Here is a 23842-nt window from a genome sequence, read left to right as displayed (position 1 = left end):
TTCCATGGCTTACAATACTATTGAATATTAAATATAAGGGATAACATATAGTTGGATTAACAGAAGCTAGTATTTTGTTATTTAAATTACCTGGTCCACTAGATTTTGACGTATTAATTTCTTTTAATTTTTGTTTTATAATTTTCAAAGATATATCCATAGGTTTACAGTCAGTTACATATCTTTATGAAAATTCGGGTAAAGTATTCATGTCAGTTATAGTGGATATAGATGCAAAATATTCATTTAATAAATTTGATTTAGATTTCTGGTCGTAAATTAGTAATGGTCCAGTAGTCCTTTTGAGAATTTGATTTTAACTGAGCAATTGTATCATTTTTTGTATTATAATAATGCTCCTTGGCATATTTCTTCATATTGTTAACTTTATTTCTGGCTTGCTTGTATAACTTAAGAGATAAGTCGTTATTTGATCTAAGCGCTTTCTTTCTTAATCTATCGCGGAGTCGTATTTGGATTCGAATTTCATGACTAAACCATTTTTGAGGGTAGGTGCTGACATATTATTTCACCCATTTTCGTATCAAAGTTCTCAATAAGTTGGTCTATGGAAAAATGTTCACTTAAAAGTTCATCCCAATTTGTATTGCTAATTTTATTATTAATATTTGTAAAGCTTGCGCGTTTATAAATATATATTTTGCGTTTAAACGCATTATTATGGTGTTCAGATGTTTTAAAAAACAGAAATGTAGTATAGTGATCAGACACATGACTCGAAACGTCTAGGGTTTCAGCTTTCAATAATTCAATTGTATTTGATATTATAATTGGGTCAATAAGACTACTGAAGGTTTGAGTTATTCGTGTTGGTTTGGTAATTACATTTTGTAGATCATGTGCATATAAAATAGGTTGGAGCAAATTATTTTCGTTTAACAGATCGGCATTCAGATCACCTAATAAAATAATCTTGTTTGAAATATCAAGTGCTTTTTCGATTGACGGATCTAATAAAGACCAGTAATTAGGCGGTGATTTTTATCTTTGTGTACAACAGAGTAAATTTGTAAATTTATTTTAATCCAAATAACATCAGCATCAAATTCGAGTTCCGTTATTCGGGTAAATATTATATCGCTTCGAACGTATATCAAAACACCACCACCGTGACAGTTTCACAGTTTCTATCTTTTCCAGGATTACGCGTGCTGCTTGCACAATAGGCCCACCCCATTAGTACTATTGACTCTCGACAAGACAGGTCACAGGTGAGACAGCAAATTGGATAATTAATAAATCTCAGAACAGTTGGCGTTGGATATTTTTTCATTCCTCCGACCTCGATGATTTTGACTGTGGGGTTGAGTAGCGTCTGTATATTTCATAATCTACTACCAAATATTGACGTTTTGTCTTCTCTATCTGTTGTATGTTTACGTAAAATTTACTGAACATGCCGAAACATGACAAACCAGCGAGTGGACACGCAAAAAGACTGAAAAGGGCTGCCAAGGAACAGAAGGCCAAAGAAGATGCAGAAGGACACAGAGTAAAAATCAGTAAATGGTTCCACCCTACAGAGTTGAATCCTGGTCCCAATGATGATGTAGCGGTGCCTGGTGTGATTCGAACAGGGACCGAAAGTCCGAACCAGCCGTCGACATCGACCAATGAGGACCAGTCTTTTCAATCAGCGGACCATCTCGTTAACGACGACCGTGAATTAACAACACTGGCGGTAACCACCTTTATCCAAAACCCAGAGTCAGAAGGGTCAACGTTGTATTCAAATGACGCAGGCAGCTGGCCACATCGTGTTCCAAAAGAGATGCGGGATTTTTTCTTACGGAAGACAAAACCTACTGTTGACTCGCAGTTCAAGTCTGTTGATTTTTCCGGTTCGAGCACCAAAACTGACGGTGAGAGTTTTTACCGCCGCTGTACGCTCGGTTTATTCACGAAAACCCTGCACAACGGCCAAACCGTCGATCGCGACTGGTTGTGCTGTTCTCCATTGACCAAGAAAGTTTACTGCTTCTACTGCAAGCTGATCCTAAGTCCGACAGCCAAAGATAATGCGATGACTCCCTTGTTGACGGGTGGGTACAATTCTTGGAAGAACGCTACTCGCGACGTAGACAGACACGAAAGGTCGAACGAGCACCATGACGCACTCAGATTTTTGCTATCAGCTAATATTTCGATCGACAAACACCTTAACATAGAAATTGAGCGACAATATAACTACTGGTTGGACGTTCTCCGAAGGGTTGTGGCTGTAGTGAAATTTCTCTCCTCTCGAGGGCTCGCTTTCAGGGGTCACGAAGAGAAAATCGGATCGACATCGAACGGTAACTACCTCGGGACACATATCGAGAGGTACGCCCACCGAGGCAAGGGACACGTGAACTACCTATCAAGTACCATATGCGATGAGATGATTCAATGCATGGCCTCAAGTCTGTATCGAAAAATAATCGATGAGATTAAGACAGCCAAATACTATTCTATATCCATCGACTCCACGCCAGATATTAGCCACACGGACCAACTCACCATAATATTCCGTTATGTAAAAAACGTAACCGTTACGGAGCGTTTCCTTAAGTTCATCCCGATCCGAGATCATACTGGGAAAGGTCTGGCAACTGTTCTACTGGACCTTCTGCGAGAGGAAGGCATTTCAATCCTTGATTGTCGGGGACAATCATACGACAATGCGTCAAACATGAGTGGGCGGTATACAGGGGTACAGGCACAGCTCATTCAATGTAATCCCTTAGCAGAGTATGTACCCTGTTACGGACATTCACTTAACCTAGTAGGACAATGTGCGGCCGACGCTTGCAGTGGCTGCGTACACTTCTTTACTTTCGTGAATGCTCTGTATTCATTCTTTTCCGCGTCCACCCATAGATGGCAGCTTCTGTTGGACGAACTACGCGATACCGGCTCGCTCACCCTGAAAAAACTATCAGATACACGATGGTCGGCGCATGCTGACTCGGTTAGGGCAGTCCGGACGGGATATGACTGCATTCGCATCATACTGGAGAATATTGCAGACGACGTTGACGAGAAACCGGACTACAGACAGCAGGCGAAAGGATTTGTAGCGACGATAGATTCACTGGAGACCGGCTGCCTACTTGCTACATGGTACGAGGTACTAGAACGCTTCAATAAAACAAGCAAATCTCTTCAGAGTTCCAATTTGGATCTAAATACTGCAGCTCAGCTTCTTCGCTCTTTGGCTACATTCGTCCTTGATTTACGGGAAAAATTTGACACCTTTGAAGAGGAAGGCAAAGAGCTGTCTGGTTGCAACACATACAAAAACACGAGAAAAAGAAGGCGAAATCGGACATATGACGATGGAGATGGGGAAGAGACAATTTTGTCGCCTCGAGAAAATTTCCGAACCCAGACATTCGTAATAATGATCGATCAGCTATCGGCTGCTCTGACAAAACGGCAAAATGCTTATTCAGTTCTAAGCCAAAGGTTTGGATTTCTCGGTAAACTCGGGAATCTAAACCGTGATGAACTGAAGGAAGCAGCATCTACATTGTTGGCCATCTACACCGACGATCTAGACGAACATTTCGAGAACGAACTGCACCAGTTCGTAAACGTCATCAAGGACAAAATTTTCATTACGGATAAAATTTACGAACTCCAGATTCTAGAAATGTTCGATTCAGAGACAAATGCTGGAACAGCGTTAATATCGACATTTCCGAACATATATACGACATTGCGTATTTATTTGTCGATCATGGTCACCAATTGCTCGGGTGAGCGTTCTTTTTCCGCCTTAGCGCGGATAAAAAATCATTTGCGTTCAACTATGGGGCAAGATCGCATGGGTGCACTAGCTTTATTGTGCATTGAAGCTAATCTTCTGGATTCGATTAATTTGGATGAAATCATCAAAACTTTCGCGAGCCGAAAGGCTAGAAAGAAGGATGTCGTCTAACTGGAAGATGTAACGTCCTTGAACTTTGGTCAAATATTATTTGAAATCCACCATATTCCATTAATTATTATTTGATTGAGCTCCCGGTACGGTACGAACAAGGGATTTGTTTCGCATTCAGGCTTCAGACAAGTATCGGATTAGGCACCGGACCTCAGAATGAACAGGCCTCGAGGATATGTAAGAATGCACCAACATGTTCCTCGACCTCCGGTGGCCGGGGGCAGACACGCTCCCCCCCCCCCCCCCCGCGAAAGAGGGCCCTCAAAATAGTATAGCCTCCGCCATGATAAACCTTAAAACGCCCCTGGAGATTGGCCCTTTAATACATGCAGTGTTTCTCACTTACTGTACTATTTTGGTTCATGCTGCGAACATATACACCATACAATATACAACGTTTCACATTTAGCCAATGAGACAAACGTTTGATTTAGTTCAAACTTCATACAGAATTCCATCGATAATAAATGGGAATATCTTCATGTAGTATAGCAACACAAATTTTAATTAAGATAGAGTTAGCGAGAAATAAGGTTTAACATCCATTCAACACAAACTAGGTCATTTCGGGAGAGTGGGAAATAGGGTTTAACATCTACTCGACAAATACTAGGTCAAATACGGGAGACAGAGCGAGAAATGAGTTTAAAGTCTTCTCGACACAAAGTAGGTTATTTCGGGACTAACACATGCTATAACCTTATTTCAATAATTTGCTTGCGCGTAGCAGTAGGAGGGAACCAGGGGGACCTGGAGAAAACCCACGAGGTTGAACAGGCGACCTTACTCCTTGTCACGTATTAGCGGAGAATGGAAACCACGCCAATTGACTCAATGATAGAAATTATGATACAAAGCACACGCTAACCATTCGCCCCCATATAGTATACAATTCAAAATGGAAACAATAATAAACCATAAACAATACGCCAAGCACATGGTCATTATATATTGAAACAGGTAACAGTAAGAAAAGACAAAGAACAATGAAAAACTAATTAAAGGTTTTTAATTAATTTTTAGATTAAATATTTTGAATTCGTCATCTAACAAAGCAAAAATTCTGTGGTACCCCTCTTCTCATGATGCCCTAAGCACGTGCTTATTTTACTTATTGGTTTATCCAGTTTGATATGATAGACCAGTTGTCTTGTTTTAGTATAATCATGTGGGAAGAAACAGGAGTACCCGGCGTAAACCCACGAGGTTAGGAAGGCGCACCTAAAACCCATGAGGTAGGGAAGGCGCACCTATTGCCAAACCACAAACGCACACACTAGAGATCGAAACCACAACCACAAGCCACCCCAGCCCCGCTAAATGTTCCATCAGACATTTTTTGTTTAATCAAACCACGTTCTCCAGGTATTGAAATCAAATGGGATTTAACGACCTACTGTTCTGCACCGAACGGGCTAATGAAGACGGACTCCCGGTATTGAATCTGGTAGTACCAGTTGATCACGTACGCGTTTTTAATAGATGCCATTTAATTCAGGGTATGGTGCCATTTAATTCTGTGGCCGATTGAATGCCCTTATTAACCTCTGTGGCTGATTGAATGCCCTCTGACCTATGGCAGATTGAATGTCCTTATTATTAACCTCTGTGGCCGACTGAATATTATTACGTCCTAGAAGACGATATTTATCACGAATTATAAGAAGATCAACGGCAATCCGTTTTTACCGTTCGGTAAATTTATGACGTCCAACATGGAAACATAAATGCCAAAGGACCCAAACCCTAGGACCACGAGAAACGTCGGTCTACCCGAGAAGAGTGACCCACTAGTCCATGCCGAAGACACCGACATAAAAGACAACAATTTATGACCTCCATCATGGGAACATAATTCCAAAGGCCCCTAACCCTAGGTCCACGTGAAACGTCAGTCTACCCAAGAAGATTGACCCTCTATGCCAAAGACACCGACATAAAAGACAACAAAAGACCCCAAATAACATTTAAGCATTTAAAGTTTTCCAGTCAACCAATGTAAGGGTATTTTAAGATAAAACAAAGTCTTTCTTAAATGCCAAACAATACACGCTAATAGGACGACAAACAAACAGATTTACAATCCTAACATGAATCTTTTTTTAAAACTTAAAATGTCAGCCATTAAACCTGTTTTTCTTGTAGAGTCTTAACGGCTAATTAAATGGCGACCTTTTGTAAAGGAAAATGACTTCAGTGTGAATATTTTGAAATGTGCACCGGGTGGTAGATACGCGAAACGTTAAAAAAATTGTCACAGTTTGTAACACGGACAAGAGTACTTTTATTTAAAATGACCACAGTTTGTCAGATATGCCATAAACAGAGAAATAGTGCAGTGCACTTGAAGAATTGTGAGCTGTAACAAATACCGATCTAATATACATAATAAATAACAGACAAATAAAAGAACAAACAGTAATGAACAAGGTACAAATGAACACAGCTTACAAACACCATTTAAAACGTTTAGTTGCTTTTATATATGAACACACTTTTTCGAATAATGAGTTGTTTTGGTGGTCGGGTAAATTGCTGTCTCCCCACAATAGGGTGTGCACATTAATCGCAGGGAAAAGGGTCAGGGATTTAAACAATTTTGCTCTTTCACTATAATTCTGTAACGGGATCTGTAACATATGTATATACGCCCTCATTACTCCGATTGATGCAGAACAGAAAGATGTTAAACTTGATTCCATTTCATTTCATTTTATTTCAGGGTGTGGTCATGCGTTAGTTTTGAGGGTATTTTGAGTATAGGTCAACATTCTATCACTAACGTTTGGCAATTGACCACATAACTGAGAAAACCCCAGGTATAGCAAACTAAAAGAGCCATCGCTCTCACCTGTGTGTTAATCTAATTAATTGAATTAGGACAGGTAACGGTCGTGTGTGTTCATATTAACACATTCCTCACCCAGAACCAGACAACAAAGTTTGATTTACCAGTCAACAAACATGTATAGGGTAACACCTAGCCTATATTTACCAGTACTCCTACACTAACAAACATCACTATAACACACGGACATATAAACTTAACAGAGAGGGGTTGGATGGACAACTGGCGTGGGTTCGAATCCCCGGTTGTACGTGACAAGAAGTATGTTAGTCCCGAAATGACCTCGTTTGTGTCGAGTGGACGCTATCCCCCCCCTCCCTCTCTCTCTAAACTTAACAGGAAATGAAATCTTGATCCGGCTGGGCTAATGAAGACGAGCATGCGCCATGCAGTGTGCTATGGGGGAAATTTTGTCTTGACAGCGGCGCTATAAACAAGTGTTATATCGAATTCCAATTGCCAAGTGTTCTTTTACGTGCACACCAATGTGTACAAGAGACCTCGGGTCTTCGTCCCTTGCCAGGCCCTCTGTCCTGCGCCACTTACATGCGGTAATCACGCCGGAAAATCCATATGAGCTAACCTTTCCATAGATACTATTCAAAAGTCGGTAATCAAGCGGTACGGGTCTGGCCTCTCGACTAGAATATCCCAGGTTCGAATCCCGACGTGGGCCGAGACGGACATTCTCGTATTTTCACTTCCCAGGATTGTGTCAGGGGAAAATTTAACTGGTGTGCACGTAAAAGAACCATTGGAAGATGGAATTAAAAGAGGAGCAGGCGGAAACGCCGTGGTGTGGACAGAATTTTACCCATAGCACAATATGGTATGTCAGTCTTGAATAGCCCAGAGGTTGCGGAACACTAGGACGTTAAATCACATTTCCTTTCTTTGCATGTCTCTAAAGTCCATCTTCGTTAGCGAGTGCAGAAAAGTAGGCAGGTAAATCCCTCTTTATTTCAATTTGACAAATTCAAAATAACAAAAACATTAGTAGCCTAACAACATCATTCTTTTACCAGGGATGGACTGAACAGAAGCTGGAGGGTCGGTAGTAAGAATTGCGTGGCCCAACCTGCTTGCCATTATGGTAGGCCGGGGACTCATAAAGAAGTTTAAAAGTTCTCAGGTAGTTTGGAGTTTGGGGCCTATTTTAGTCTGGAATTAACGTCGGTTTTCATTCATGAATTTGTATAATTACCTTCGATCCCCAGTCCATTACTGCTTACACCTAAAACTACATGTCATTACATTTATACCTGTACATCAAGTGGACGTTAAACCCCATACTCTCTCTCTCTATCTCTCTCTCTCTCTCTCTCTCTATCTCTCTCTCTCTCTCCAAATTAATCAGTAACGCTACTCCCTCTCTCTCTCTCTCTCTCTCTCCAAATTAATCAGTAACGCTACAAGATGATTCTTATTAAATTTTTTCACCTGTATAACCCCAGGTGAACGTGTCACCATGATGATAGGAATTAGATAGAATGCAGGAAGTACTGTGTAAATATAGTAATAGTCTTAGCATTATCTTCCCTTTGTCTTTAAGTATCATTTACAACAATAAAACTAAACAATGGAAACAATACGATTACACAAATCTTCTCAAAGAACAATCCTTTTTATTGTAAGTTTTGTTGAAGTTTGTGTGCGATTTGGAGAACTCTGCAGATTTAGCAGGCGTATCTAACTCTTCAACATTCTCTTCAAGTGTGCAGATTTCGCTACGATGGGAATTAAAACAACGTCTCGTCGACGATTGACGTGATCTCGACTCCAGTGAACAAAGTTGCAGTCACTCACCATCCTTGGTTTGTTGTGAAATCTCGCGTGAAGTCGACATTACACGTCCCACCGCTTCACGCCAACTTGTAACTATGACGTCATATTAGGCCAGATATTTAAAGCGGCGTGAGACATATTTAGATAGTAAACTGTGTAACAAGCTACGGGATTCCCCGCATAGTATAGTGCGTGTTGTGTTATTTATTTTCATTCACATGGTTCAACAATTATTTCAATTAACACTACGTAGAAGAGAATAATAGGCCTTTTTGTGAATTTTCCAAGATGGCGCTGAGTGCATCCTCGTCTGCTATCGTTGTGACGGCAGTTATTGCCGCGCTTGCTATGGGAGCTGGATTAATTATTGGATATTTATTGCGACCAGCCATCACAAACAATTCAACATCAGAACTCTTTGTAGACACAAATAATCAGACTTTTGCTCATGTTCTAGAGAATTGTGGTGATGCAGCTCGAGACTTACCGGAAGTTAAAAAGTAAGACACGTGCTTTTAAAAATATATATATATATTCCAATTTAAGAATAAACAAATCAGGTACAAAGGCAACCGTCATATTACCGTCATATTAAAGACACTAAGGGTTTCAGTTTCTGATAAAATAGAAACATGAAGTACAATTTAACCCGAGAGAGAGAGAGAGCGAGAGAGAGAGAGAGAGAGAGAGAGGGAGAGAGGGAGAGAGGGGGGGCGGGTAACGTCCACTCGACACAAGCCAGGTCATTTCGAGACCAATATATGATTCTATTTTATTGAATAATTAGCTTTGGCGTATGGGTCTTTAGCTCGAAATCGACACCACGGCTCTTACCCCAATGACATCAATGGTAGACCTTATGATCTAAACCAACTGTTAAGTTTTTTTTTTTACGTGCACGCCAAAGTGTACACGGGACCTCGGTTTTTCGTGCCACCCGAACGACTAAACACTCTCCTTGTCAGGCCCTCCATACTGCACATATCTGTCCTTGACGGTCACATTTTGCAATAATTTGGGAGCTATTGACCAAAACACGCTCTCGTCGGAAATGAAATGAAATGAAAAGTGTTTAACGTCCTACTATTCTGTGCTATGGGGGAAATTTTGCCCGGACTGAGTCGCTACGGCCTACTCTTATATCGAATTCCCATTGCAAAGGATTTTTTTTTTACGTGCACAGCAATGTGTACTCGGGACCTCGGTTTTTCGCTCTCGTCGGACCTTGTCGGTAATTAGTAGGACCATTATTTTCCAAATATTTCTGGTCCGGCAGTTCGGTTTTAACTAAGAGCTAGCGGGATCGATCCCTGACGGTGTTGGCCGAGAAAGAATGTATAGATAGTCTTTGCCAGAAGTTCAGGTCAGAGGGGCCGGCGAAAAACATTCGTCTAGTCCTTCGGATGGAACGAAATATATGTCCCATTTTTACCATTGGCAGCAAATGAAAGATCGGACATCTTGAAAACGAAAGAAGAGTAGGTCACAGCGGGTAAAATTCCCTTTATAGCACACTGTATGGCATAATATGCCAATCTGCATTAGCCTGCAAAAGTAGGACGTTAAACCCTATTTCATTTCATTTCGTTTTGTATCTTATTTGGAATGACAAGAGGGCTTATTACGACGTGGACCCAGATTCTCTCCCTGCTAGGTTGACTTTTTACCTAACTGGCACTAAGGGGTGGAGTTTTACCTAACTGACACCCAGGGATGGACTTTTACCTAACTGACACTCAGGGATGGACTTTTACCTAACTGACACTCAGGGATGGACTTTTACCTAACTGGCACTAAGGGGTGGAGTTTTACCTAACTGACACTCATAAATGGACTTTTACCTTACTGGCACTAATGGATAGACCGGGAAGTTACCAGCGAGTATGGTAGGCTATGGGGCCCCTAAAGAGGTAAAATTCTCGCGTAGTTTTGGGGACCCTTTTTCCTCCTGAATTTACAGGAGAACGCTAGATCGAAGACGGTTTAGCACACATGACGTCATATGTAGATTGGGGTTAGAGGTTTTGATGAATGGGTAAGATTATCCATTGATATATTATGTTTGACGGTTTATGGTCAGCAGTCTCTAGAGGTTTTAAGGCCTTTGTTTAAAGATATCTTAAGCACTGGGACCCCTCAAGGCATTGTTTGGGTAATATAAGAGCTAGGCTCTAGAAAGGACCATTTAGCTTTCAATTTCACCAAAATTTTCGCGCTCCCGGGTAGAGAGAACTCACGCGGACCCCCTAGAGTGGGGCCCCTCCAGGCGTTATTTGGGTAATATTAGAGATAAACTGTAGAAATCATCATTTTAACGGTCAATTTTTCCAAAATTTTCGCGCTCCCGGGGAGAGAGAACACACGCGGACCCCCTAGAGTGGGAACCCTCTAGGCATTATTTGGGTAATATTAGAGATATACTCTAGAAAGCATCATTTTAACGCTCAATTTTTCCAAAATTTTCGCGCTCCCGGGGAGAGAGAACACACGCGGACCCCCTAGAGTGGGGTCCCTCATGGCACTGCTTGGGTAATATTAGAGATATACTCTAGAAAGCACAATTTAACGGTCAATTTTAGCAAAATTTTGGCTCTCCCGGGGAAAGAGAAACAACCCAGATCCCCTAGAATGGGGCCTCTCAAGGAACTGCTTGGGTAATATTAGAGATATACTCTAGAAAGCACAATTTAACGGTCAATTTTCCCAAAATTTTGGCTCTCCCGGGAAAAGAGAAACAACCCGGGTCCCCTAGAATGGGGCCTCTCAAAGCACTGCTTAGGTAATATTAAAGATATACTCTCAAAAGCATGTTAGTTATTTCAAACTTTTCGCACTCCCAGGGAGAGAGAACGCACCCGTGGGACCCCTGAAGGCACTGTTTGGGTAATGTAAAAGATATACTCTAGAAAGCACCATTTCACAGTCAGTTTTTCCAAAATTTTCGCACTCCCCGGGAGAGAGAAGGCACCCGTGGGACCCCTCAAGGAATTGTTTGGGTAATATAAGAGAGGTCGGCTATTCGTCCATAAATAATATCGATGTTGTAATGTTGATAGGAAGTGTAAGGTATAAGTTATTTCCCTGTTTAATTAACCCTTTAAATCAAATATATTTACCCAGAGTTAAAACTTGAATCAATATACGTCAAATATTCCTACATTCTAATGTCGCAGGTTAAACAGTTTAATTTAATCCACCTATTAACTTTAACAAACACTCAAACAGCGTAAAATTTATCCCTAATTTGTTTGCGTCAAGCGGTAGTCATCGACGTAGTGGGCCAATCTCAGCTGGTGGCCCGGGGGTGGGCGTTGAGGGGGGGTAGATCTGAGGCTATTTGCTGGTGTGTGTGTGTGTGTGTGTGGGGGGGGGGGATCTGAGGCTATTTGCCCGAAAAATTTCTTTGTCACTTGTATTTTCCACAAAGCTGTGGTGGTTATTTTTTATTTTTAATAATGTATTTTCGTCAATCGGTAGTCATCGACGCAGTGGCCCAATCTCAGCTGGTGTGTGTGTGTGTAGGGGGGCGGGGGTGTCTAAGGCTATTTGCCCGAAAAATTTCTTTGTCAAACGTATTTTCCACCAAGCTGTGGTGTTTTCATTTATTTTTAATTAATTACACTCTGATGTATGGTCTCATTCTCTGATGTTTGTGCCCGATAAACGGAAATACATTGCCCGAAAAATGGGCGGTTCACCGAATCCGGTTTCCCCATCCTCATCATGCAAAAGCTATGCAGAATTAATTAAGAATTCCTACAAAACGTTTCTTGAAATGGGACAGCTCAAAGCTGAGAAAGAAACCGTTTTGAGTTAAATAATTTGCTGCTGATGACCCGATCTATTGGAGCGGTTCCAAATTCCAAATATTATCTCCACGGATGATTACAATATTTCGGACTATATTGGGCGAGAAGGTCATTTTGAACTTCCTAAAGCAATACAAGATTAACGAAAAATTGTGTATTCCACCCAAAGTCAATATTGTTTAAGATGTGACCAGGTTGACATTAAAAATAAAAATCGCATATAACTTTAAAAACTATTAAAATTTACATTTGAATATTTGTGTACGAAACGTGTCAAATTAAATATACATTATGCAAGAGCTAAATCTGTTTATTGCAGGTCTTACTATAGGCCTGAAATGTTATCTAAATTATTAATTAGACATTAATTAACTTATCCAAACCATAATCAACTCTCGATGTCATCGCTAGCCTGCGATATTTACTGGATTAGTTTTCGTTTATGTGTCTGGGTACTCGACTCGGCTATCTTTCAACACACATTATGCAAGAGCTAATCTACCTATTGTAGGTCTTTCTTTAGGCCTTAAATGTTATATAAACTACTAATTAGACATTTATAAACCAAACAAGACCATAAACAACTCTCGATGGCATCGGATACTCGAGATTTTAACTAGATTAGAACGGTTCGCCATTTAGAAATGGTATATAAAACTATTAATTAGACATTTATAACAACACAAGACTATAATCAACTCTCGATGGCATCGGATACAAGAGATTTTAACTAGCTTAGAACGGTTCGCCATTTAAAAATTTAATTTAAAAATGGAAAAGCGAGGCTAAGTCTCGAATATACCAGTGTCCTGGTTACCACAATGCACACATTTTGTCAAAACTACAAACAGTGATAACTTGGTTCAGAGTAAAGTAATTTGAATGAAATTTTCAATATTTTCATTTTACATTATTTATTTTTGAGCAGGTATAACAAGAATGGTCAGCTCTTTATTTAAATCTTACATAATGTATCTTTAACATATCCGAAATAATTATTAGGCGAAATGAAATGGGGTTTAACGTCCTACTCTTCTGCACCTAAACTGGGCTAATTGAAGACGGGCATACGCCATACACTGTGCTATGAAGGAAATTTTGACCGGGCAGCGGCGCTACGGCCTACTCTTATATCGAATTCCAACTGCCAAGGGATCTTTTACGTGCACGCCAATGTGTACACGGGACCTCGGTTTTTCGTCCCATCCGAACGACTAGACAGCTGTCCTTGTCAGGCCCTCCGTCCTGCATCACGGACAAGGGGAAACCACGCCGGAAAATCTAGATGAACTTTCTCGGCAAATGCAGGGATCGAACACCCGACCTCCAGGCTAGCGAGCCAGCGCCTTACCCACTTAGACACGTGATCCCCTATTAGGCGAAAGATGTTGGATGGCTTCTCAAGAGTGCTTTGCGGAAATGTATTTTTTTAAAGCATAAACCAGGAAAAAGATTACTAAAACACTTAAAGAATATTTACAATGGATTAAAAAAAAAATTAAGTAATCGTCGTCATTGAGAAAATGTAAGCATCGCCATATATTTGTGTAGATTAAACATTCTGTGGAGACGGACACATTCTAAAATTTATAAAAAAAAAGAAATAGGAATATCTCATAGGTTAAAGATGGCCGAATATTTTAAGAACGAATAGTTGCATTATATGTGTAGGCTATCGTTTGTGGTTTTATTTGCTGGTTCGCTTAAATGAAAACTGGTCATAAAGTGTATTATATAATATTTCACATATTCCAGAAAAAAAACAAAAAAACTCCGGAATCAAATCTATAATTTTTTCTTAAAAATTTGAAATTGTTTTCGAGTATCTTTAAACATGAGAGAGAGAGAGAGAGAAATGGGGTTTAACGCCCACTCGAAACAAACTAGGTCATTTCGGAACTAACATATGGTTTTAGTCTTTTATTTCAATAATTCGCTTGCGTGTAGGCTCTTTAGTAGTGGGAGGACACCGGGGGACCTAGAGAAAACCCACGAGGTTGGACAGGCAACCCTACTCCTTGTCACGTACAACCGGGGATTCGAAACCACGCCAGTTGACTCAATGACAGGCCTTACGATACACGTGCTAACCATTCGGCCATCCACCACCCCATCTTTAAACATGTGGCCATAGCTGAATCAACATAGATAAAATTACCATATATTTCCGCATATGGTTTTATATTCTGATTTGCGTTATTTAATTCAATGTCTAAAAACTAGAGGTTTACCGGCGTTGCACGGATAGAATACCGAACCGGAAGTAGCATAACTCCGAAACCAGGCCAATGACTCTCCCCGACTTAAGCTGCCCGTATACCCCAAAGGTATATAATACGCGCTTACTTGATTTTATTTCATGGCGTATATATTATGTGGGGGGATTGGGTGGGTGGGGAGAGTCTAGTGTTTTAACACGTGCGCGTGAAATCACAAGATTTGTCATTGATTCATGTGGCGTGGTTTCGATTCATCGCATCAACGTGACAAGGAGTAGGGTCTCCTGTCCAACTTCGTGGGTGTTCCCTCCCACTGCCAAAGACCCCTACGCACAAGCGAATTATTGAAACAAAATTGAACCACATGTTAGCCCCGAAATGACCTAGTTTGTGTCGAATAGACGTTAAAATCTCTCCCTCTCTCTCTCTCTGTCTCTCTCTCTCTTTAGGGAGTTCACACAGCTAACTAATTATTGTGGTTTTATTTTATTCAGATATTTAGCAGCTCATGACGTGGAGGCATGTCGTGCTTACACCTGTGATATTCCTATACCTAACACCTACCAGGTGTATCATCTAGCCGGTGATGAAAAAATTACAATCGATGGAAAGTTAAATGAAAAAGCTTGGAAAGATGTCGATTGGAGTGATTTATTTATTGGTAAAATAATTTTATATTTAAGAAATTTTATATTTGTAAAACAATAATTAATATTTGATCAATTCCCAAGTTTATGGAAATCCCAAACCGACACCCACAGCTTGAATGGAGTGCTAACAGCACCCAGAACTCACAGCTGTGGAATGTCTACAAATTAAATTCAATCTGATTAAAACACGGATCCTATTTCATTTCGTTTTTTTAGTAGTTTAAAATATCATTTTACCTGTGTTCACTACAGTAGGATCTTGAAGATTTGTTAAATAACCCACATTCTGGTTGACCCAATTTATCGTGCGGCACGAGGAACTGTAGGTAGACATTCTCAGAGATAGAAAACAAAACAAAGCAAAAGTAGTATTTCTAAATACCCACTTGCATCACCTACGATGATTGGTTAATCAGATGATTGACGGCATAGGGAAAAGCACCCGCATGACCCCTGGCGCGACATCCTACTACAACCGTAGTGTAGGCCATCGAAAGTATATAAAAAAAACGAAACGAAATATAGATGTGTATTTTAATCGATTGGCATAATCACGTCATTTTCCTAATATGTTTTGACTTACCATTTACAGATATAAAAGGTCCCAATTTCCCCGCCCCCAAGTTTGAGACGAGGATAAAACTGCGATGGGATCATACCCATCTATATTTTGCTGCCTATATGGAAGAGACAGATGTTTGGGCCAACAGAAGTTTACACGATACAACAGGTAAATTGAAATGAGGTTTATCATCCCCGTCAAAACTTTGAGACTATTTGTAATTTGTATACCAATGGATAGGTGGGCTATGCGTGGTGGGATTTTGCCTGGACTGGCGTTGTGTACACGGGATTATTGACCCATCCAAACGACTAGGCACGATATACTTCTTGTCAACTCTCGAAGCGTTACATCTGACTTGTAAAATGTCGGGGAAATTTTTCGGCTCTACTCCGGGATCGAACCCCACCCCACTCCCTAGTTGGTGAGCCAAACCCACAAGCAATTGCTCGACTTTAATCGTTTTTACCGTGCCGAAGAGAAGTGGGCAACCATTTTTTTTAAATTCTGAAATTTGATGAAAAACTTGATTAAACCCAAAAACAGAAAAATCCCAGATAAAACAATAGACCAAGTATTTTCCGGTGTGTAGAAACATCTATACATTTGTTTCTCCTCTATTTTTGTTACTATTGATTTTCTTTATCAAATATATGATAAAAAAAATGGTGGATTACACCGCATTCTTGTAAATATCTACATCACCGTATCTTACCTGAAATTTGCAGAGTTCAGATGTATCGATTCTTGAATTCATCATGGGAAAAGAAATAAAATACAAGTAAATTGAGGTTTAACGTTTTAGTTTACTGCACGAGGATAATAAAGACTGGTATAACCCCATGCTGTGGGTTAGTGCTAAATGATAAGGCCAGCTCAATTTTTTGCCATAGGTCACAAGATGTAAACAGGGCTAACACTAATCCTAACCCTAACCCTGGACCTAGCCCCAATGCTTACCCTAAACCTAAGCTACAATCTCGCCAATAATCACGTGCCCTAACCTTATTTACATTTCATCGACCTTGACAAAAATGGAGCTAGCCTAAAAAATAGATTTAGTCCATGCAGTATGCTATGGAGGAAATGTTTCCCGGACGGCGGTGCCAGAGCCTATTTCGAATTCCAACTATCAAACAGAACGTGATGTTTCTTTCTCAAACTGACGACAACATTTTGAAAATAAAAACTCCAAAAGTCTTTTTAAAAAACCCGTTATGTGCATTCATTGATATTGTTTCTCAGTTAACAAGTATTTTAAAGATACATTATGGGAGATTGGATAAAGAACTGGTAGTTCTCACTATAATAGTTAAAAACTAGATAATGTAAAGGGAATTCGCTGAAAATGTCAGTCAAATTGACCCATCCTGAACCGAGTATTTAGCAATTGAATTTTGGGCCTAGCCTCGATCATTATTTCTAAAGTCGGTACGATAAAAAAAACCCATAGTCTCGATTTTCCACTTTTTTTGATTTTTAAATCAGAAACAGCAGACCGGGTTCTAATCCAGTAAATATCGCAGACTAGCGATGCTATTGTCTGGATAAGTTAATTAAAGTCTAATTAATAATTTAATTAATCATGTTCTGCTATGGGTGAAATTCTGCCCGGACAGCATACTCTTCACTGAATTTCAGCGGTTAAGGGTTCGTTTACGTGCACGACAACGCGTACACGGAGCCTCAGATTTTCGTCCGATCCGAACGACTAGATGGTGTGTTCCCCTCCATGTCCTGCACCACTGACAAGGGGAAGTGAAATGAAATGGGGTTTAACGTCCTACTGTTCTGCTGTTATGCTGGGCTAATGAAGACGGGCATAAGCCATACAGTGTGCTATGAGGGAAATTTTGCCCGGGCAGCTGCACTATCGCCTACTCTTATATCGAATTCCAACTGCCAAGGGATCTTTTACGTTCATTCTTATGTATACACGGGACCTCGGTTTTTCGTTTCTTCCGAAGGACTAGACAGCTGTCCTTGTCCGGCCCTCTGTCCTGCATCACTGACAAGGGGGAACCACGCCGGAAAATCTGGATGAACTTTCTCGACCAATGCAGGGATCAAACACCCAACCTCCAGGCTAGCGAGCAAGCGTCTTACCCACTTAGCCACGTGATCCCCTGACAAGGGGAAACTTCACTGCAAAATCACGAGGACCCCCTAACAGGACTCTCTGTTCAGTTATTCATGCAGTGCCTTGTGACTGTGTTACGTAGACTCAATATATTACTTGCTTTATTTACTGACGGTTTTGTTGATTTAAACTTGAAGTTTTAGACCTCGTAAAAAGACTTTTTATATAATGAAATTAAGTTACCCTAGCTGTGTGAAAACATCAACAACGTGTTATGTTGATTTAATGCAGCCAATCATGTAACAGGAAATCGTGATATGTGTTATTTGTTTACACACATGCTGTTTATTTATCACGTGGATTGGGCAATGCATCTCTCTAAATATTTCATTGAAATATATAATATATACTTACAACAAGGGAAATGAAACGAAATGAGGGTTGGCGTCCTAGTTTGCTGGGGGGGGGGGGGTGGCCGAATGGTTAGCACGTGCGCGCTGTATCATAACGTGGTTTCAAATCCCCGGTTGTACGTGACAAGGAGTAGGGTCGTATGTCCAACCTCGTGGGTTTTTTTCCGGGTCCTCCGGTTTCCCCCCACTGCTAAAGACCCCTACGCGCAAGCGAGTTATTGAAATAAAGAATTAAAACCATATGTTAGTCCCGAAATGACCTAGTTTGTGTCGAGTGGACGTTAAACCCCATTTCTCTCTCTCTCTCTCTCTCTCTCTCTCTCTCTCTCTCTCCTATTTTGCTGCACCAACTGGGCTTGTGAAATCGGGAATTCGCCAGGGTTCTTTTACGGGAGTAAGACGATGGCTCGCTAACTTGGAGGTCCCGTGTTCAATCCCTGCGTTATCCGAGAAGGTTCATCGGAATTTTCCGGAGTGGTTCCTCCTTGTCAGTGGTGCAGGACTGAGGGCCAGGCAAGGGAGAACGTATACTATAGTCGTTCGGATGGAACAACAAAAACCGAGGTCCCGTGTACACATTGGCGTGCACGTAAAAGATTCCTTTCAGTTGGAATTCGATAAAAGAGTATGCCATAGCGCCACTGTCCGGGTAAAATGTCCCACATAGGACACTGTATGACGTATGTCCGTCTTTATTAGCCCAGTCGGAACAGGGCAGTAGAATGTTAAACCCCATTTCACTTCATTTCTTATACACGGCGTCTATCCATACTCGAAATCAAACTACTATATGTAATGTTTCGCGCTTGTTTTCCGTTCCCCTTCCCGACGCTGTTTCTTGCCAATATCTTTCTCCACCGGTCTGCTTCTCTGAGTTAACTACGCAAACTGTAAGTTGTGTCGGGTACTATAGACAAGAACCTTTGGGAGGGTTGAATAAATATTAAACACAAGACAACGGTTTAAACCCATTAGTTAGCTATGGTATCTTACAAGATATAATATATGGGAATTGACACTATAAGTACGATAAATAATAAACTTGGGACAGTAGTTTAAATTAGTTAGCTATGGTATTTTATAACATAAAAATATGATAATTGACACTAAGTACGATAAATATTAAACTTGGGACAGTGGTTTAAACACAATAGTTAGCTATGGTATCTTATAACATATAATGTATGAAAATTGACACTAGGTACGATAAATATTTAACTTGGGGTCAGCGGTTTAAATACATTAGTTAGCTATGGTATCTTATAAGATATAATATATGAGAATTGACACTAGGTACGATAAATAATAAACTTGGGACAGCGGTTTAAACACATTAGTTAGCTATGGTATCTTATAAGATATAATATATGGGAATTGACACTATAAGTACGATAAAAAATAAACTTGGGACAGTGGTTTAAACACAATAGTTAGCTATGGTATCTTATAACATATAATGTATGAGAATGACACTAGGTACGATAAATATTAAACTTGGGACAGTGGTTTTAACACATAACATATAATATATGAGAATTAGCACTTATAAGTAGGATAAAACTTGGGACAGTGGTTTAAAACATTAGTTAGATATGTAATTCTATGTGAGAATTAAGATATTGATAATTTTTATTTTATTTTAGTTTATCAAGATAATGCTATACAGATTTTACTTGATACAAGACAGAGTAATCATAAGTAAGATAAAATATTGTTAATTATTCTCCAATCTGATCAAACTACAGATCTATATTGCGTTTCGTTTTTTTATACTATCAATGGCCCACACTACATGAAGTTCTAACCATTTGTAGAGGTCATACGAGTGGCTTTTGACCCTATGACATTAGACATTGATTAATCAACAAGCGTTAACGTTTCTAGTGGTTTACCCACATTTCCGCGCATCGCACGCCAAGAACTCGCCGTAACAGATCGTTTCATTGGCTAATCCCTCACATGAACTAGAAAGGCGGCTTATATAACGACTCTTTCAGATCCTAGTGTTGTGAAGACGTGTAAAACGAAATTTTGAACTACACAACACGAAACGAAGAAGGATCTGTGTTTTAATCAGTTTGAGTAAGTTCAGTCATCTCTATATACAGAAATATTTAGTCTTCAGTTAACGATACATTATATAAGATTTAGATAAAGAATTGTCCGTTCTTGCCATAACAATTAAAAAATAGATATGAAAAATGAATATATTAAAAATTTCATTCAAATTACTTTTACAGATATAAAGAAATTACCATCAATGCACTTGGTACAATTTCTGATATGATGCTGACCAGAGTGAGTATAGCTTATCTGTTACCGCGGATAGTTACGTAAAGACGTTGCCCTGCCTTTTGGAAATACGTCGGAGAGCACCCTACAGACGTATGACCATCTTCATTAACCCGGGGGGGGGGGGGCACAAACCTTTTTATATTTTCATTTCCTATTATGGCTTGTTTAAATCCTTATACGGCATTTAGTAACTGAACATCTATACTAATATTTGTGACTGTCGTTTGTCTGTCTGTTCGGGGTTGGCGGCTACACTAGGTCTGCCCCGAGTCTGAAATTTGGGGTATAGGGGAAGCTCGGACCGGGGAGTAACATAGGTCAGGTGGCGTTAGTGTACCACTTCCGGTTTCGGGGTTATTACCCCCGAGCGAAGCCGGGCATTCTTCTAGTATGATATAAAACACAAATTTATATGGAAAAGATTCACTGAGTTTATTTCACACTACGTTTCAACAAGCCCCCCTTGTCGTTCTCAATAAAGTAATAACAGTATGATAGCAAGAAGAACTTGTTGAAACGTAGTGTGAAATAAACTCAGTGTTTGTTTTCCATATAAATTTGTTTTTTATATATTATGGTTTGTTTACATACAGTTGTTGAGCTTATCGTTTGTTGTTTTCCCTATTTGTTGGTTGTTCAGGTTTTCTCAGAAGATCATAGTTTTCCATATCATTTCAGCCTTACATGAATGATGGTGAACCGTTAAGTTTTTGGGAAAGTGACGTCAGCAGAGCTGTTTATGTTGATGGACCAATCAACGACCCCAGTTCCGAGAGTAAGAGCCATTTCTCGCTTTTAACCATGTCTATTTAAAAACAAGATCGTTAGAATAAATTCTAAATCTCCACATCGCTAAACTGATCCCTTCTATTCTCAGAATTAATTGTCGTGTTCCCAAATTCCAAATCTCCACAACGCCATACTGGTTCCTTCCATTCTTAGAGTTATTTGTCGTGTTCCTAAATTCCAAATTTCCACATCGCCAAACTGGTCCCTTCCATTCTCATAATTACTTGTCGTATTCCCAAATTCCAATTCTCCACGTCGCCAAACTTGTCGTGTTCCGAATTTCAGTGTAACATATGAATATTTAATGAACACAAACCATAATATGGAACACAATTACTGTTTTAATTAAAGCGATCACTTCCCTTGAAAACGCTGACTATTTGCTTTATTACACTATTCTGTCTATATCGTTTTTTTTAGGACTTCGAATTTTGTCTAATGGTTTGGATTGTTCGTACTTGGTTTTATTTTATTTTACCTCTCAACGAAACGTCGCTTTAATTAAAATTACTGTTTTAATTTAAGCGACGTTTGCTGGAAAACGGTGAGAGAACCCTCAACGAAACGTCGCTTTAATTACAACAACAATTGTGTTCCATATTATTGTTTTGTGTTTATTACTTGTGTCAATATTGCTAAATGCCACTCAAAGAACATACGTATATTTGTAGATAAATTTTGGACAGTAGAAATGTCCGTACCATTTAAAACTTTATTTGCTGGTATATATAGAGAAAATGATTTCCCGTCAGACGGAGAAACATGGCGAGCTAATTTCGTAAGGTGAGATATGTTTGGTTATGTTATCAGGGGTCAGGGGTCAACAATTCACTAAGAGTGCTTCTTCAATTGGATGTTTTAAATCTAGACTTTCCTGTTTAAACCGTGGGGGTTTGGATGGCCAAATCGTTAGCGCGTGCGCGTTGAATAATAATGTCTGTCATTGAGTCAACTGGCGTGGTTTCGATTCCCCCGGTTGTACATGACAAGGAATAGGGTAGCCTGTCCAACCCCGTGGGTTTTCCCGGGTCCTTCGGTTTCCTCCCACTGATAAAGAACCCTACGCACAAGCGAATTATTGAAATTAAACTGAATCATATGTTAGTGTCGAAATGACCTAGTTTGTGTCGAGTGGACGTTACCCCCCCCCTCTCTCTCTCTGTGCGTCGAAAGTGCACAAATGCACTTTAAGCGTGGATTTGACGCCATAGAAAGTGTTTATATTATTATTCTGACACTTGATCATGAGAAATCATTCTGACAAATACCGAGGCTTTTTTGTCGAAGTTCACGTGACCAAAATGTTTAGTTATCCTTCTGTATTAATGATAACTTATGTTGTTTATTTTATTCAGACCAGAATGGGAAACGGAAGTAGTATCAGGGAAGTACCACAAGGTAAAAATTGTTCATTAATTAGAATACGTTGCCATGAATGATTCATTAATCCAGGAATCAATATATTATTATGTCGATTAAATCGTGTTTATATATATATTATATTATTTTAGAGGCTAGATATTGTGTTTATAATATTTTAGAGGTTAGATGTGGTGTTTATATTATTTTAGAGGTTAAATGTTGTGTTTATATCATTTTAGGGGTTAGATGTTGCGTTTATATTATTTTAGAGGTTAGATATTGTAGAGGTTAGATGTTGTATTTATATTATTTTAGAGGTTAGATTTTGTAGAGGTCAGATGTTGTGTTTATATTATTGTAGAGGCTAGATGTTGTGTTCGTATTAGATTTTGTGTTTATAATATTGTAGAGGTTGGATGTTGTGTTATATTATTGTGGAGTTTAGTTGTGTTTATATTATTACAGAGGCTAGATATTTTAAAGGTTGGATGTTGTGTTCATATTATTATAGAGGTCAAATGTGTTTGTATCATTTTAGAGGTTAGATGTTATGTTTATATTATTGTAGAGGCTAGATGTTGTGTTTATAATATTGTAGAGGTTAGATGTCGTGTTTATAATATTTTAGAGGCTAGCTGTTGTGTTTATATTATTTTAGAGGTTAGATGTTGTGTTTATATTATTGTAGAGGCTAGATGTTGTGTTTATATTAGATGTTGTGTTTATAATATTGTAGAGGTTAGATGTTGTGTTTATATTATTGTACAGGTTAGATATTGTGTTTATAATATTTTAGTGGTTGGATGTTGTGTTTATATTATTGTAGAGGTTAGATGTTGTGTTTATATTTTTGTAGAGGTGAGATATTGTAGAAGCTAGATATTATGTTTATATTATTGTAGAGGTTAATTGTTGTGTTTATATTTTTGTAGAGGTAAGATATTGTGTATGTTATTGTAGGCTAGATGTTGTGGTCATAGTATCGTAGAGGTTAGATGTTGTGTTTATGTTATTGAAGAGGATACATAAAGATTACATGCTGTATTTTTATTATTGTAGAGGTTAGATGTTGATGCTAGTTGGT

General features: G+C 39.3%; 1 protein-coding gene across 1 annotated transcript; it reads left to right on the top strand.

The window, feature by feature from the left end:
• The first annotated feature begins 8720 nt into the window (after window positions 1-8720).
• On the top strand, window positions 8721-22967 carry LOC126821619 (uncharacterized). The gene is made up of 9 exons (XM_056100904.1): window positions 8721-9079; window positions 15102-15268; window positions 15850-15987; window positions 19956-20010; window positions 20553-20610; window positions 21286-21382; window positions 22068-22179; window positions 22752-22794; window positions 22938-22967. Exons 1-9 carry the CDS (start codon window positions 8868-8870, stop codon window positions 22965-22967), a joined length of 912 nt encoding a protein of 303 aa, XP_055956879.1. The 5' UTR covers window positions 8721-8867.
• The last annotated feature ends 875 nt before the right edge of the window (window positions 22968-23842 follow it).

This window comes from Patella vulgata, chromosome 5 (assembly GCF_932274485.2).
Source record: "Patella vulgata chromosome 5, xgPatVulg1.2, whole genome shotgun sequence".
In the NCBI taxonomy this organism is placed as follows: Eukaryota; Metazoa; Mollusca; class Gastropoda; family Patellidae; genus Patella; species Patella vulgata.
Note: the sequence above shows the minus strand (reverse complement) of the source record. Positions and strands in the feature narration are given on the sequence as shown.

Bases quoted from the DNA above. Each gene is read 5' to 3' on its own strand.
- LOC126821619 (XM_056100904.1), top strand. From the start codon at position 8,868: ATGGCGCTGAGTGCATCCTCGTCTGCTATCGTTGTGACGGCAGTTATT. The intron at 9,080-15,101 runs GTAAGACACGTG...TATTTTATTCAG, and splicing joins GACTTACCGGAAGTTAAAAA to ATATTTAGCAGCTCATGACG. The intron at 20,611-21,285 runs GTGAGTATAGCT...ATATCATTTCAG, and splicing joins CTGATATGATGCTGACCAGA to CCTTACATGAATGATGGTGA.